Source organism: Brachyistius frenatus, unplaced genomic scaffold (genome assembly GCF_029030835.1).
Source record: "Brachyistius frenatus isolate BFR_SWC_R1_liver_20210118 unplaced genomic scaffold, ASM2903083v1 Contig_112, whole genome shotgun sequence".
NCBI classification, from domain to species: domain Eukaryota; kingdom Metazoa; phylum Chordata; class Actinopteri; family Embiotocidae; genus Brachyistius; species Brachyistius frenatus.
In genome coordinates, this window is record NW_027210711.1 from 522,451 (window position 1) to 538,717 (window position 16,267).

The 16,267-nt window shown below is 47.9% G+C and overlaps 1 protein-coding gene across 1 annotated transcript in view; it reads right to left on the bottom strand.

The window, feature by feature from the left end:
* Positions 1 to 16,267, bottom strand: part of zranb3 (zinc finger, RAN-binding domain containing 3) — a 69,859-nt gene that overhangs the window by 29,910 nt on the left and 23,682 nt on the right. Inside the window, exons 9-14 of the mRNA XM_069712772.1 lie at positions 13,687 to 13,806; positions 10,840 to 10,959; positions 10,126 to 10,305; positions 9,397 to 9,570; positions 8,116 to 8,539; positions 2,161 to 2,487 (exon numbers count right to left, since the gene is read on the bottom strand). Of these exons, the coding sequence (XP_069568873.1) occupies positions 2,161 to 2,487; positions 8,116 to 8,539; positions 9,397 to 9,570; positions 10,126 to 10,305; positions 10,840 to 10,959; positions 13,687 to 13,806 (1,345 nt within the window). The remainder of the gene's footprint in view (positions 1 to 2,160; positions 2,488 to 8,115; positions 8,540 to 9,396; positions 9,571 to 10,125; positions 10,306 to 10,839; positions 10,960 to 13,686; positions 13,807 to 16,267) is intronic.

Genomic DNA, 16,267 nt, shown 5'->3' on the forward strand with positions numbered 1-16,267 from the left:
CGATGTCGCCCACCGGTTTGTGAACCGCAGCTTTAAAGCCTCGAGTTCGATAGTCGCCGCCTTGATGTTTTGGAGCCAGAAGTGACCATGTTCGGACGAGCTGGGGGAGGAGCGGGCAGAACACCTGACTCCATTTGATTGGGAACCATTCGTGGCGGAAACTTGGCTGCACCACAGGCCTGTCAATCAAACATGCCGCTTTTTGAGGCCTAACATCAAATGAATGACGTGATTATTTTCAGAAAACTCCTAAGAAGGAGTGACTACAGCTAATAACACCATTATGACTTGTGGATAAAAAGATATTGGCTTTGTATTTCATAGGAAAAGTTGAATGGGAGTCTAAGGAGCCGGAACCAGAACCACTAGAGGCGCTCGCTGGTACTGCAATGGTGTCACTTGTCAGACCCGGAAGCCACGTCCACTTTTATATACAGCCTACGGTGATATTTGTAGGTAGAGGCTACCTCGGCGTCTTCTGTCTTGTCACGTCATTTTGGACTCCGTGATGTTGAAGATCAGGACTTCACTCGCATACTCGCAAAATACAAGATATATAAAATACTGAAGGTGACGGGGTGACGTTCCCTCACGCCTACAGCCGCTTACAGCTCTCCCCGAGTTCCAGCTCTTCGATGTCCCGCAAACACGTAGCATTTCCTTACGCACTGAAAATAGTAAATGTACACGTGGAAGTACTCGGTTTGAAATCAATATTCCCGTCATAAACGGTGCTCCTAAACGTCTTTGCACGCTGCTTATAGTTTACATTTTGCAGCGCGTGCACTCGAACTGGGGACCGGTCCATCTGTCGCAGGACTCTCTGCAGACACTTCTTTTAGACTTTCGGCTCGGTGTCGCGGTTAAACGGCTAAAACTTTTGCACACTGCTGCTGACAGATATTCGCTGCCTCCGGGGAAAAAACGTGCACGTCTAAAGGGGGACACGGGGGGCCAAGTTGGTATCCAGCAGCGTCCCTTTAGTGCTGCCATTTCTGATCGACGGTGAGGCTTTTATCTCTCCCCTAGAGTCGGTCTAAATAAAAAAGAAAAAAAGAAAGCGGGCCTTTGGTTCACCTTTAGTATTTTTTTTTTTTCTGCCTGAGTGCAGGAGACTCTGCAGGGGAAGCTGTGTCGGGATTCAATCCTCGACCGTTGGGGGGGCCAGGTAGCCACAGAGACGGGAAATTAACCACTCGACAATCTGGGCACTAATAGATGTCAAAGTGTGTGTGTGTGTGTGTGTGTGTGTGTGTGTGTGTGTGTGTGTGTGTGTGGCTCTCGAGAAGAGGAACCTGCCAAGTTGTTGCACACTGATCTAAGGATGTTAAAAGGGTAATAGGGGTTGATAGCCCGCCTGTTAAAACCTTTAACGACTAGTGCGATATTGGTTCCTGTGTTAAGACTTCCACAAAGACGCTCTCCTCCGTTTCATCCTTCAACACCCGACCCAACATGTCCGCACGCTTTCACAGGCAACACCCAGGTCACGGGCTTTTCTTAGACTCTGCTAGTCAGGCAATTTTTTTTAATTTTTTTTAAAAGCTCCTCATATTGCACACGATGTAATTAGTTCTTTGTAATTAGCGCAATTTATTGCTTTGCGTATCCCTTTGAGACGCGAGTACTTGAACACAGAGGTCTTAATTTGCAATATTAGACACTGTGTAATTGGGAATTTGTTTTCTGGCGTCCCCCGGAGATTCTCAGACGTGTACACAGATAACCGGAGTGGACGGGGGGGGGTGAAAAGAGAGCAGGTTGGGTTTCAAGGATGAGTTGGTCCTCTGAGGGGAACTTGTGCCTTTTTTAAGTAATTAGACCTCCGGTCCACTTTATTGAAAACAAAAACAAAAAACAAGGCAGGCAGTCAGAGGCTCATCAGTCGCCTGCCGGACAGCGAGGGGATTTTCGGGTGCTCCGAGGATCTCGGCGGCGATTCGGGAGGTTTTACTCAATGTGTGCCGCAGAAATAGGCAATATCTCCAAGTAGATACTAATAAGAAGTAAGAATAATACCGCCCTGCCCCATATGGAATGAGGTATAGTCCCTTATTGGTTTGAAGTGATGATATTAAACAGTATTATATGGGCAGGTGACAATGCGGCACCAGCCAATTTCCCTAGATATGAAAAGGAGAAGATTGCAGGTGGGATTACCCTGTGTGCGGTCAGGGGGGAGGCAGCTGCCGCCAGCGTCGTCGTCGCCTCTCTCTCCCGCTGATTGTTTGCCTCCGAGCCGCCGCTTGTCCTCTTCCTCTGCTTCTCCCACTTTCTGTTTGTCTTTCGGAGGCTCATCCTCCTCCTCCTCCTCCTCCTCCTCCTCCTCGCTCTGTTTGCCTTCGCCTGATTTCCGAGGCCGGGCTTCTCCTCCTCCTCCTCCTCCTCCTCCTCCCCGGCTGAGCTCTGGCTCGCCGTCAGAGCCGGAGAGGACGACGGGCGCCCGGTCCCTCTCGGTCGCAGCGGGTCGCCGAGGCCTGGGTGGATCTGAGCCAGCAGAGGGAGAGGAAGGAGGAAAGATTTACTCTGTTGGCTCAGTTGCGCTGTGTAATCAGACTTTGAAGAGTTTCATTCCCCGAGCGAGATATCCATCATCTGAAGAGTGTGACAGTGTGACAAAATGACTGCTGACATGAAAGTAAAACTCAATATGGCTCATTAGTGAAGTTATTAGTTCACGTAAGTCCTTCACTGACAAGAACTTAACAGACTTCAGCAGGGACGTTCAAGAACGTCTCTTTTAAAAGGGTGTACATTTTTACAAAGATGAACTCACAGTTGGAGGATTTCTGTCTTGCGTTGTGTCCCAAATTGCGTACTTGTGTACTGAGCGCATCGGTGTGTTCACACTGTCAAGTACAGAAAGACGCAGTGTACCACATGAACCAGGATGATGCACTCAAAACGGTCCACGGGAAGAAGCGTGAAGCCGTGGACACTTTCCACCCTAAACGGTCGCCATCTCGGATGCGTACAGGAAGGGGCGGGGCCCCTGACGTAAAGGATTTTCAAATTAAGGCGTCGGAGGAAGCCGCAGCTGTTCCTGAACGCGGCGCAAAGAGAAGAAGCCATCAGTGTGTTCACCGAGTGTGTTAAAGCAGAGGGCAGGAAGAACACACTGATTTCTGGGTAAAATAATGAAAGCTGCAGATATTTTGGCGGGTTCGCGCGCCGAGGTGATTTAACGACACCGTGCACTTTGAAACGACGCCACTCTGTCCAAACTACCTGCGCTGCACCAGTGAGAGTCCCGACATGTACGAGCCCTGGTTGCCGGTGCACTTGGGGATGTACGTCAGCAGCACATCAGCTGCGACGCAGAAAGCTGCGCGCCAGACCTGTCTCCATCTTTTCAGCAGCTCCTGGATCAAACTGCCAATATCTGTCGCCGAGAGACTGAATTATCTTTGCGTCACATTGTTTTGTTAATCGCCCGCGTCACGCGCAATCAAACCTAAATGAAATAATTGTCGCCGCATCTGTGCCGCGCTTCATCCGGGCGCTCCTCGAAACAGCTGACGACGGCTGAATGCCAACGCCGGAACGGGGCTTATTTTAAGAGCGGCTATCAAACCTGTTTTGCGGCTCAACCGTTCATGCGATTTCCATTCATGCAGAATGTTGTAATTCTGTGAAGGTCAAGCAGAAATTTTTTAAGACAGAAAAATGTTAATGAATGCAGGGATTAGGCCTCCGCCATTCACAAACTTCACGCTATTTTTTTTATTATTTTTACTTTCCGTGCTGATGGTCATTATCAAGGTAGAATTAACAGACAGATTAGCTGCTTCAAGAAAAGAGCCGTGTTATTTATGACCGAACGGAAATGTCACAGTCGCAGCTGAACTTCGTCTTCTTCTTTCCAAAAAAAAAAAAAAAAAAAGAGAAAAAGTGCCGCACGATTCCCATTCCCGACATTTCCGAGTTAAATTTAAATCACATTCTTTCACAATATTTGCTGAACTTGAGTTGCGAAATCTAACAAGACAGTAAGTTGTGACACTCGGGGACGAGGGGGTCTAATTAGCGATCCCGCCTCTCCGCCGCTCGTTTCTTCAAAAGGCCAGCCTCGAAGTCGGCTCCCTCAAATGTCACGCGAGTCTCCGGGCTCCTGGCCCCGCCGCTGCCCCCCCCCCCACCCCCTCTCGCTAACAAGCCCGAGCGAGGCCGCGGAGAGACGGCTCAATTTGTGTTAAGTTGTCCCCGCCGAGGAAGATGTTAACGGGGGAAATCCTGCAATGGCCGCGCCGCGACTTTACCAGTCAAACCCCTTGTTTTCCCGCCCAACACGGCCCCATTACGTCTGTAGCGGCTCGATAACGTTCCCCAACCGAGGCTCGAGTCGAGACGGGGGAAAAAAAAAAGAAGCATGTGATCTTACACGAACAGAAACAGCTGCAGCTTTAGACACAGAAGTATCAAAGAAAAGATAAGTCCTCATAAATACGGTTTAAATCAAACTGTTAAAGACTCGACCGGACTTTGTTGTTAAATGCCACAGATCAGTATGAAAAAGATGCAGACGGGGATAGAGTGCTCGCTGAGAGGTGTGGAGAGCCAGGAGATAACCAAATTGCCCTCTTCCTGTGTACATCTCTCACAGTAGGTGCTGAGAGACAAATTGCTGGTCTACCGGTGAAAGAGCTGAAGGACTGAACCCTGCCCACGCTCTTGGCCTAAAAAAAAAAAAAAAAAAAGAAGAAGAAGAAGAAGAAGAAGAGGCTGCAAACGAAGGAACTCAACCGATTCAACTCGAAAAAAAAAATAAAATAAATAACAAAATGGTCCAGCCGAAGATGTCTGGTTGTTTACGGCCGCTAAAACACTCGCAGGGAAGAGTTCACCTGAGATGACGAACCCTGTCACAGGAAGGAGGTAATAATCCAGGACAGTTTGATTAAAAACAGACCCGCCTCACCGACAGTGGAGCACTACTGGGATTCAATTCGTGTCCAATTAAAATAACCTGGAATTAAGAAAGCCCCCCCCCCCCCCCCCCGCCCCCCATCCCCCAGTCGCACTGGAGATCGTTTTCAGAGATAAATATGACAAGCGATGGCCGCCATGCCCCGCTTTTATCACATCCACAGAGAAGAAGACTGGACATTATACAGAAAGCAGACATTCACGCAACTGTTTTCAACAAATTAAAATGACGCTGAGGTGCTAATCGCTCCGCCAAACTGTAATTGTTGTCCAGTTAGAGCTCAGATCAATAACTGTTGTAGGAGCTGCAAGAGCGATACCAAGTAAACCGAGGGTTTGAAAAAGATGTTGTGCCTGTTTTAGCCTTTTCGAAACAAAAAGTGTTAATTACAAGGCGAAGGCGAATAACATTAGATTTAACAAAAAAAACGCATCGCAGTACAATATTAGTTTAACATGACGCAAGCAGCTCTGTTCCGAAAACGGGACAATTTGTCACGGTGAACTGAAGCTGAACAGCGCAAATTAAATCTCCATGTTTTTCTGAACTACACAGGGTTATGTCCAAACAAAGATGAACTGGGGCGCTCTAATTGTAGCATTACCCTTATTATTTTAGTATCATATCATGTGGCAGACCTTCATTTATTTATTATTCAAGAACATTTTTAGAGGATTCTCACTTCCAATAAGTGTCAGCTATGTTGCTATCTTAGCTGACAAAACCAACAGCCCAAAATAAGAAATTGATTTTGTTCAAAACGGTGTGAAATTAAAGACCATTTGTTTTGAAAATGAATATTTTGGTGTTAAATCGACCGTTTAACGTGGCGAACGTAGCGACAGCTTTTGTTTACAGCGGTGTCAAAATTGAAGATTCATTGTTTCAAAAATCAATATCATTAGTGGCAGATGTCACGACGGTCGCTGTAGGAACACGCGGCTCGCAGTGAACGCCGTTTCTACCGTTTCCCGCAAAAGCATCAACGCTCGTCAGATAAAAATCTGTCTTGTCCTTCTCATTTTGTGCATCTCATTTCCTGCTGGTGCAAACACCTCACGGTGAAAACAGACCCACATCTTTCGGCCTGCTGACTTTTTCTTCCTTCTACAGGTGCTGGTTTGTTTCTTCTTCGCCACGCTGTGAAAAATCCAGCCCCAAAAAATTTCAGAGGGTACTTTTCTTCCTGTGCTTTAAATACGAAGCCCTGATGTCCTTGTGTGATGTGTTTGCGATTCACAGACGAGCGTCCCACCTTTTCTTTATCGTCATTGTGAGAAACTGTTGCCCTTGAGGGGGGCGGGGGGGGGGATAACATTTCTCATGTCACACCACGGGCTCCGACCTGATTATTTTCTTACATTTCCGAGAGCTGAGGACCGCGGTGCCAAGTTGAGAGATATCTCCATAAATACAGTTGTTATTTTCCGGCACAGTCTGTCATTTACAAATTTAGCAGGTTGTTAAATTCCCTGTCTAGCGAGCTGACACAGCCTGCTGCTGTGAATGCCGAGTGGCGCTTGTGAGGAAGAAGAGAGTGTGATTGCTGAATAGTTATCAAGCATCTGCCGCAGCTGAGCATGAAATGGGGGGGTGAATTTTGTTTAAAAAAAGAATAAAACAAAAAAAAAAATGTGTGGGTGAGTGTGTGGGTGAGTGTTTTTATGCTGCTGAAAAGCAGAGGTGCTGCTTGTTTGTACTGTGTGTGTTTTAAAGAGCAGCAGCTTCACTTCCAGCGGACCGAGCCGCAAACAGTCCTTCAGCGCTGCCAATATTTACTGTACACTTACACTCAGTATGGATCCTGCATTAAACACAGAGACTCCAGAGGTATCGATACAGTGGCAGCGTTGTTTTTTTTAAAAAGACGTGAGAAATTGGATTAAAATCCCTGGTACACCGCATATGCGTTTATGACTGAAATAATTACCGCATTGACAGATTCTTGGTCACAGATTGTTTTTTTTTTTTTTTCGTGGGGTACCATCTTGGTTTTTTTTGAGGGAGTTATCGGTTCCCTATTTTTCGCCGCGCTTCAACCTTTCCTACATAACTCCCTCTATAACCCATAAATTACAACGGATCAAACAAAGCACGCGAAACACGCGCACCGTTGAACTGCGGCTCAGTTTTAAGGTTGTTTGCCCGCAACTTTACACACAATAGTAAATAATGTAACTCAGATATTTGAATCACCGTCATAAAGTCAGTGATGTAATCCTGCTTACACAACTGTTACGTCACGTGAAGATAGTGTTATCGTCCAATTTCAGCCACAAACCTTTTGAAACTTTTAGAACGTGTTGCAGCTATTCCAAAGTTAATCAAGTGCATTATGTAAACAGATGGTGAAATCTGTGTTCATTGAAGCAATCATGACTGGGATTTTATTTCACTTTACGGCTTTTGTATTAATGACTCATCTTCACCCTCTTGTTGGTCTGATATTCAGTGTTAAAATGCAGCACGAAGACCGTCACCCGCGTTAATGAAAGCATCAAGCCGGTGCCGCCTCAGTGTCACCGCCGGTGAATCGCACCTCACACCTGAGTTTTGCGAGGTTTTTATTTTTTTATAGTCATCTCTCAGCCGATCTGATGCATCTCAGACATTTAAAGAGCGCGGACCTGCAGTCTGCCAGGTCATAACGACTTCCCTCCCCTCTCCTTTTGCGAGATACAATCATAGGCTGTCAGAGATATCAGCCGGAGCCGGCTCAACTTTTTCTCCCCCAAGTTTGTGCGAGACGTTGTGCGCTCTCTCTCTCTCTCTCTCTCTCTCTCTCTCTCTCTCTCTCTCTCTCTCTCTCGGCTTGACAGGTGAGAATTATACTGCGTCCTTGTCATCTGCAGAGAGAGAGAGAGCGCGAGAGAGGCAGACGATATTCTGAGCAGTGCTATTTCAGACTCTGGCAAGCTTGCCTCCATCTCCCGCTATCACCCATCTCCATCTGGTGAAATCTGTAATGCTGTTCAAAAGTATTATGTCAACAGGCTGCTACGATTGATATTGACGGGAAGGAAAATAAAGCGGTGAATGGATTTCGGCTTCAGGTGCTCCCGTTTTCAAAGCGCGACACGATGTTGTTGTTTTTTTTTTTTAATGAAAATCAGCGAAATTAAGTTTGTGAATTTCAAAAGCAGGCACAAAGAGCAGGTAATTGGTTGTTACCGGTGGTGCGATCGTACCTGAGGCGGCAGCAGAGGAGGCGCGCGGGAACTCGCACATCTCGCAGTAAGGCAACAGGCCGCTGTTGGAGTAGGTGCAGGACACGCAGCTCCACGTCGAGCCGGGTTCGGGCTCCGACAGCTTCCGCGGGGTCACGAGGGAGGCGCCGGACGAGCTCCGCCTCCCCCCGAGTCGGGACCTCGGGCTCGGGCCGGGCCGCGGCGTCCGCGTCCGCCTCAGCTGCGGGGAGAAGTCCACGTCGGGCGCGACGGGGCTTCGAGAGACGGACTTCTCAGTGTTCTCCTCGCCGCCCGCCGGTGCGGCGTCCGTCTCCGGGGAAACGAGGGGAGCCGTTTCTTCCTCCTCTGTTCTCTTCCTCTTCTTCTCCTTGCCGGCGCTCGGGGAGAAGAAGGAACGGATGTCGTGCTGCTTCTCTCTTTCAAACTTAAGAAAAAAAAAGATGCAAGTTAGTTTTGTGTCTCCAAGGCGGAGAGTTTTCAATCCACCTGTAAAGCGACATAGAATCCATAACACCGATCACAAAGCGGGCATTTTTAACCTTTGAGAGTTCATTACTGTGTTACCAGGATACAAAGGTCTGAGCTGCTTGTATCCTGGTAACACAGTAATGAAAACTACCTGATGACTAAAGTAATTGGATCAGAAAAGTCTTCCAAGTTCTTCAAAAGTTCAAAACTAATATAATTTTTTTTTTTTTTAGAGTATTCATAAGTAGAAATATAACCCGGATCATACATTTTCTCTTCATGCCATCCCAGTCTATTAAATAATGGCGTCGTGTCTTCATTCAATCAATCACAACATCACAAAAACCTACTGACGCATAATTACAGTTAACTTTTGCACCATCACCCATTAAAAACTTGGAAATATTTGTTTCTTTTCCACGTTCGCTAATCGCGGTGAACCTTTCACGCTCCCGTGTAGCTCCACAAATCACACAACACATTTTCAGATTCACAGATCTGCACCTACCGTTTCACAAGTCTCCACACACATTTGCAAATAATATTGCCGCAACAAAAACCCCCATATCAAGGACATTATTAACCTCCGCTCAGCCTTTAACGTTCTTCCTTCTTTTATCAAAACTTCCACAGATAGAAACAAACCAAACAATCAGCGCACGACTTTATATGAAATGAGGCTCTTATTTTGAAAAGCTTCTATGTTTTTTGGGGTTGTTTTTTTTACCCATTGGCTTATAATTGCTGTTATTTGCTTGGGGATCTACATTTGAGTTCATCTAAAGGAAGTAAAACATCCTCCACGCGACTCACGCGGCTGAAGAACACGTCGTCTTTCCCGCCTCCCGCTTTCTCCTCCGCCGGCAGCACCAGCTCGCTCGGCGTCCAGGCGTCGGCGAAGTTGAGGAACTCCCACTTTTCCTTCTCGCCCTCGTCGGCCTCCAGGTACTCCTTCCTGCCGTTCAGAGTGCTGCCGGTCACGGTTTCCTGAAGGACACGGCACATTCACATCCAACTCTACACCCGTCTTCTTTTATTTTTTTCCTGTACGATGATGTACCGTGGACAGATTGAAAATGTTTTAGTGGAATCGTTTTAATGACTAATCTTGACAGCTGGGATCATTAACGTAAATCCCCAAAGTCTGTTCTCACATGCAAATCAACTTCCTGACAGACAGCGTAGAAGGAAATATTCTTCAGAGTCGACGTTAGTATTTAAAGTCCTCCTCTTCAAAATGTTTTAGATTTGGAGGTCGTTTTCGCACCTATCTGCCGAAAGGAAAGATATTTACAATACCTCAGTTTAACATGTACGGTAATACTTTTGTGACACCGAAACTTGTTTGGAAGTCAACTTTTCACACCTGAATTCAATCATTTACCTTCAAACCTTCAAAATAGCAGAACGGGTCGGGTTTTGATGCCACTCAGAAGTTTCCCAGCGACTTATCATTCAAGTGAAATATGACGTCAATGAGCGCTCGAGCGGCTTTGCATTAATCTCTCCCGGGGGTGCCGCCCCGACGTCACCCCTCCGTACCTTCCTGTTGAGCATGGACCACATGACGGTGTCAAAGGTGCCCTTGGCGATGAGGTAGTGCACGTTGACGGAGGACGTCTGCCCGATGCGGTGGGCGCGGTCCTCTGCCTGCTTGACGTGGCCCGGGTTCCAGTAGAGCTCGGCGAACACCACGTGGCTGGCAGCGGTGAAGGTCAGACCCTGGAGAGGACACACACACACACACACACACACACACACACACACACACACACACACACACACACACACACACACATTAATATTAAGTGAAATCACAGCAAAAACAAATCGCTCACATGGAACTGGCAATCCAACATTCAATGAAATTGAATTTGGTGAAATCCCTTTTAATAACAGAATATTATCAACTAATTGCCATACAAGTGCTTGAAGCACCCACTTCTATTCATTGGGATGCATAACATCTGCACATACCGGATCACTCGGTATAATTCATGTCAATGAGTTAATTAGGTTTATTATTAAGAGCGCATCGCGGTTTCAACATGTGTTTTTACTTGCACAAATCTTCACTGTGATTCACTTCCACCAGAAACACTCATCGTTATCCTGTTTATTGTTGTATTACAGCAGTTTTTCCCTTTTTATTCCCTAAAATGGTCAACAGGAGCAGCGCGAGACATATGTCCATATGTCCGTCAAATATAAATATGTGTTGAGTGCTGTGTGTTTTGGTGCGTTTACAGCGCGTACCTGACCCGCTGCCTGGATGCTGAGGATGGCCACTCGGGTTTCCGGGTCGCTCTGGAACTTGCGGACCAGCTGCATTCGTTCCGATGACGGCACGCTGCCGTCGATTCGGATGTAACCGGCCTGTTGGGACGACAGGGGGGAATTCAACAAATAAATAAATAATCCATAATGGGTAAAATGATCACGTGCAACGTGAAAGGGATCAAAAAACAATAACGAACCCTCCGAGAATTATCACTCACTTCTCGAGCTCCTCTCAGATTTATGAAACTTCTTTGTGTCTTTTGGCGCATTGTTTTGTTTTTCTGGTCTTATCAGATTGCTACTGAATATTTCAACATAGAACAGAGCTAAAACAAATAAAAATTAAATTAAAAAAAGAGTCAAATGTAAAGATGTGTTTACTACGCGGGCACAAACACAACTCCAACATCTCTAACATGTCAGTCGCTTGGCTTTGTAAGGTGTATTCATTCAGCAGCTGCTGCTTCGCTCACTAAACCTGAACTTGAACTTGACATTCACCGCGGCGTTAACGCGCGGCGGCGGCCGCACTCTTTTGATTGGGGTCCGTCGGCCCCGCGGAGCGGCACAGCGGCGGGAGAGTTTCGCTCGTACTGCGCCGCTCCCACGTGCGGACGGACCCGTACGACCGCACGAATATGAAGGTGAACCTCGCCGGGAGAGAACACACGCAGCTCTGCTTTGACTTGGGTTTAAAAAAAAAAAAAAAAAAAATTAAGGTCAAACAAACGTGCTCTCGAACGCCTCAACCTTCGCAAATCAAGCTGCGATTTCGACGGGGTTTCTTTTCGTTATTGTTGTTGTTGTTTATCTCTTGATTTAGGGCACCGCACTTATTCATTTGGTGAACTGTATTAAAACAAACCCTCCCAACCGGTTCGTCGCCAGGTGAGGAGCGTGCGGAGCGCGAGGAGCGGCGACGGCGTCGTAGTTGGAGCGCGGCCGCTCGCCTCTGCCAGGCGCCTCGACACGGCGCGTTCGCCCGTTGTTTTTCTTTTTTTAGCTCGTCTGTTAATTGGTGAGTGCGAACGCGGCGCGGAGCGAGCGTCTCGACGAGGAATGTGTTATCACACGTCTCACCGCGACTTTTTGCATTCCACTGACAGCTCCTCGACCCCTGCGACACACGCGGGCGCACCCGCGCGCACACACACACACACACACACACACACACACACACACACACACACACACACACACACACACACACACACACACACACACACACTTGAACTCCTTCGCAGGTTGCCGAGCAGAGAGACACGAGTTGAGGAAAAACTTACTTGGTAAAATAAAGTTTACTTTCCGAGTGAGAACGAGAGGAGTTCTCTTCCGTCACTATTACATAACTAGTTTTTTTTTTTTTAAATTTTTTTATTATGTTTCATAATAAAACGTGTTAATTGTCTAAATATTGTGCCCGTATTAAAGTGTGCATTTAAATTAAGCTTACAGGCGGATGATTCGAGTAACCGGTGACTGCTAACATCTGCTGTGTCCGCGGCCGACTCGCGGGCTCGCAGCTCGCTACCCTGTCGGAGGGAATCACAGCTATGACGGAGATTTGACTTGCAAACACGGTGGGGCTATGAATGGAGGAATGAAACTTTAAGCGCGGGGCCAATTACTTGTGGGAGGAGTGAAATATGAATACATTTGGCACATTTAACGCTTCCAGGTTCCTCTTAATGGGCAGTTACAGCCGGGGCGGGGGGAGGGGGGGGGGGCAAATCAGCTCGCAGTAAAGTCAGCAGGTCACGTCTGCTCCAAACTGTCAGCAGAGGTTTTGGATGAAAAAAGAAAAAGAAAAAGAAAAAGGAGAGGATGAACCTCTACAGAGAGTCGTTGCCGTGGAGATGTGACACCGTCTCGTCCGGTCGTTTTGTCGTTTCAGTTCATCTTGTCACGAACCTTTGGTTTGAACTGAGGCTCAGCTGCTACAACATACTCCCGCCAAGTTACCGTAAGATGTAATGGCTGCGTAGCTGACACTCAGCCAAACAATCCTACGTCACTTAGCAACCGATACCACACGTTCTGACACGCGTTCAAGAACTGATGAGGGACACAAATTTAGATTGGATGTACAAACAGGTGGTTGTGACTCAGGAACACGGGTGATAATATAAAGTGCATACTCTACTCCCGTAGCGGCATCAACGTGCATTAGAGCTGCATGAATTAGCCGATTCATTGATTAAGTGAAGAAAGAAGAAAATAAATCATTTTTTAATAAAAAACAAGCTCAAATGATCAGATTTCAGCTTCTTAAATGTGACTATTTTCTGGTTGTTTTAGGCCGTGGACTGTTTATCGGGACAAACCGAGACGTCTCACCATTTCTAACGCCCCTTAAATGTGCCTCCACAGATGTCCATCAACAGATAAACGTGTCCCTGTAATCAGAGGGGTAGCCTTGTGCTCAAAGCGGAAGGGGCGGGGCTTACGAAGACACACCCAGATGTGTGTGTGCGTGTGCGTGCGTGTGCGTGCGTGTGCGTGCGTGTGCGTGCGTGTGCGTGCGTGTGCGTGCGTGTGCGTGTGCGACGGTGGTTCGGGGTGACCGGGGTCGTGCGCGTGCTCTGTTCCTGAGCTCCGAGGAGGCCGGCGAGAGTGGAAGCGGCGCGTGCGATGTGGAACAGCCTGTCCTTGTTGGAGGTGAAAAAAAAAAAAGCGACATTATTTCCTTTGTGAACTTCTGCTTTAAAACACGAGCCAGCGGTCTGTTTGGAATTTTAAGTGCTCGCGACCGCGGCGCCGCTTTCCGCCGGCTTTCTAGTGCGTTTCAGAAGATCCGGTCGCCCGCGGACGGCCCGAGGTTACCTTGGCCTCGACGACGGCCTCGGTGCAGGCCCGCAGCATGGTGAGGTGGTGGGCGAACACCAGGAACTTCAGCTGCTCTGCCTCCAGCATCATCTTAATGTAGTCCTTCACAGCTCCCGCCTGGACGGACACACACACACACACACAGAAATAGACACAGATCAAAGCGAGCTACCGAATCCATCACCGCGCCGCTACGACCACACGCACACAGGAACCGGCTAGATCAGTGGAGAAGTCAATTAATCACCGCGGCATCCTTTCTGCGTGATCGATTCTCTATTGAACGGCGGGGATCCAGACTTTTAAAAAGGAGAGAGCGCGCAGAGCGGCCGGGGCGCATTTGTCAGCTCGCAGATACCGAGAGCAAATCAATAGCTCGCAACTCGGCGGTATGACCGGTGTGTGTGCGCGCTCTTTCTTTTGTTGATTCTGGTGACACCGCACGCCAGAAAATTCACCTCCTCGTCCACGAAGGCTTTAGTTCTCGGTCGGATTCGCTTTCGAAGCTACGATCCGCCACGGTTGCGACCAAAAACGCTCGAAACTAATTTTAACGTGCAGCAAAATGTAACCACTGCCTTTGTTTTCATAAGATGGCGTCAATGCGAAGACCGCGCTTTCCGTCGTTCCCGGTTTATTCGGCGACGAGAAAAACAGGAGCTGAGAGTTATTTTTGCTACTGTGGCGAGTTTTGTCTGAAAAGTTGTACTTTACGCCGTAATACTTTCAGCGCTGCTTCTGCTGACGCCTTTTTTTTTTTTTTTTTTTTTTTTTGTGGAAAAATTGCCGGAATTTTTGAAAACTTGCACGATATTGGGCGAGATTGCTTGAATTTGCGTTAATTACTGTGATTGCGGGATGTCCTGGAGGAACTGTGTAATGTAGCCATCAGGGTGAGAGGCTGATATTTTCGGAGGCGATGTGCGACAGACTTGCACACGCTGCTAAAAAAAAAAAAAGGAGTATCAGGCTGCTTCCCTGTCAAAGTGACAGCTGCTGACCAAAATTAATGCAGTAAAGTAATGCAAGTAAAAGTTCTCAGCTTTTCCACTCTGGAGGTATTTACTTGTGTTTTTTTGTTTTTTGTACCTGTTAGTCATGTTTCATTTATGAAGTCAGATGGTAAGAAACGCCTTAAAACCATCGCAGCCCAAATGTGACGGACTCGTGTTTCTGCTGAAGCCTTCCGACCTTGATTGACAGCGTGAAGCTGACGGAGCGTGTTGGCCCGCAGGTATCCGTGGCTATCATTTCGCCGCCCGGCGATCACACTGCGATGGCTGCGGCCAGCTTTCCCGCAAGTTCTCGGGTGGATGTGCTGTACGAGCGTGTCATTGAGCATCCGGCTCATTTCAGAGCCCCCCTCCTCCACCCCCAAATAATAATAATAAAAAAATTTTTTTAAAACTGGCCAAAAATAGCAGCAGCGAGTGAGAAATACTGAGGTTTGATTTGAGTGAAACGGAGCCGTGACTAGACGGTTTTGGAGACAGGCCGCTTCTCTGTGGTGCGAATCCCAACCCCTGTAATATCCCCACCTCCTGCAACCTGACAACCTCTGCAGCCATCACACCTGCTCTGGTGGGAGAACCTCTGCTTTGCCTCGCTGATAATTAGCCGATGCGCCCGATAATGAATCTCTCCGCCAGGCCTGCCGACCCTGTTCTGATCTGGGGGGTCCTCATTACTGACGGCTTGGCTTCGCCGGCTTCCTACCGCTGAGTTTAATTAGTGCACAAACTTCTCGGCTGTCTGAAGCGGCCTGTTAGCTCGCTTTAAAGTCCAGCATCAGAGCTGTCCTCTCTGGGTAATTGGGAGCAGATGCTTGGCGGGTAAAGCAACAAAAATACCCCAAAGGCGTTTGGCAGCTCAGTCGCCAGGCCGACTGGCAGGCAGGCAGGCAGGCAGGCAGGCAGGGGCCACGATGCTCGTCAGAGTGACATAGATCTGTGAATCTATCCCGCCCTCCCACCCCTCCCGATGATCCAAAAAAAAAAAAGACGAAAGAAAGCCTCTTTTTTTTTTTTCAGTCTTCTTCTTCTTTTTTTTTTTTCTGAAGTAGAGAAAAGTGTGTCTGACTCTAAGAACCCAATAGGGGAGGAAATGAGACTGGGCAGTATCGGCTTTGAGGTGGGCGCGGGAAAGGGGGGGGCGGAGGGGGGGAGAGATGAAAGGGGGTCCGGTGTTAGGCTAAACTGAGCAGAAATCCAATCAGCAAACAACACCGAGAGCAAAAAAAAAAAAAAAAAAAAAAGAAAAAGAAAAGATCCAAAGCTCGGAGGCAGGCCGAGCGGGCGAGAACGGAGCGTGTCGATGATTGCATTCGCTGGTTATCTCCGGTCTTCGTTAACCTCGGGGCCGCGCTCCTCATGGCTGAGGGCGTCGGGCTAATTGAGAGGAATGCCGGCCCCTCGAACGTGGCAGAGGGATACCGTGTCTGGAAAGGATCTGTTTACACAAACCACGAGCGTAAAGGACGGAGCGGCAGCTGCCTGTTCTCTCAGCGTCGACGCGAGCGAGGCTGAAAGCGGATCAGAGGTCGGGAAGTTACATCACCGTGGAAACAGGAAATGTAAAT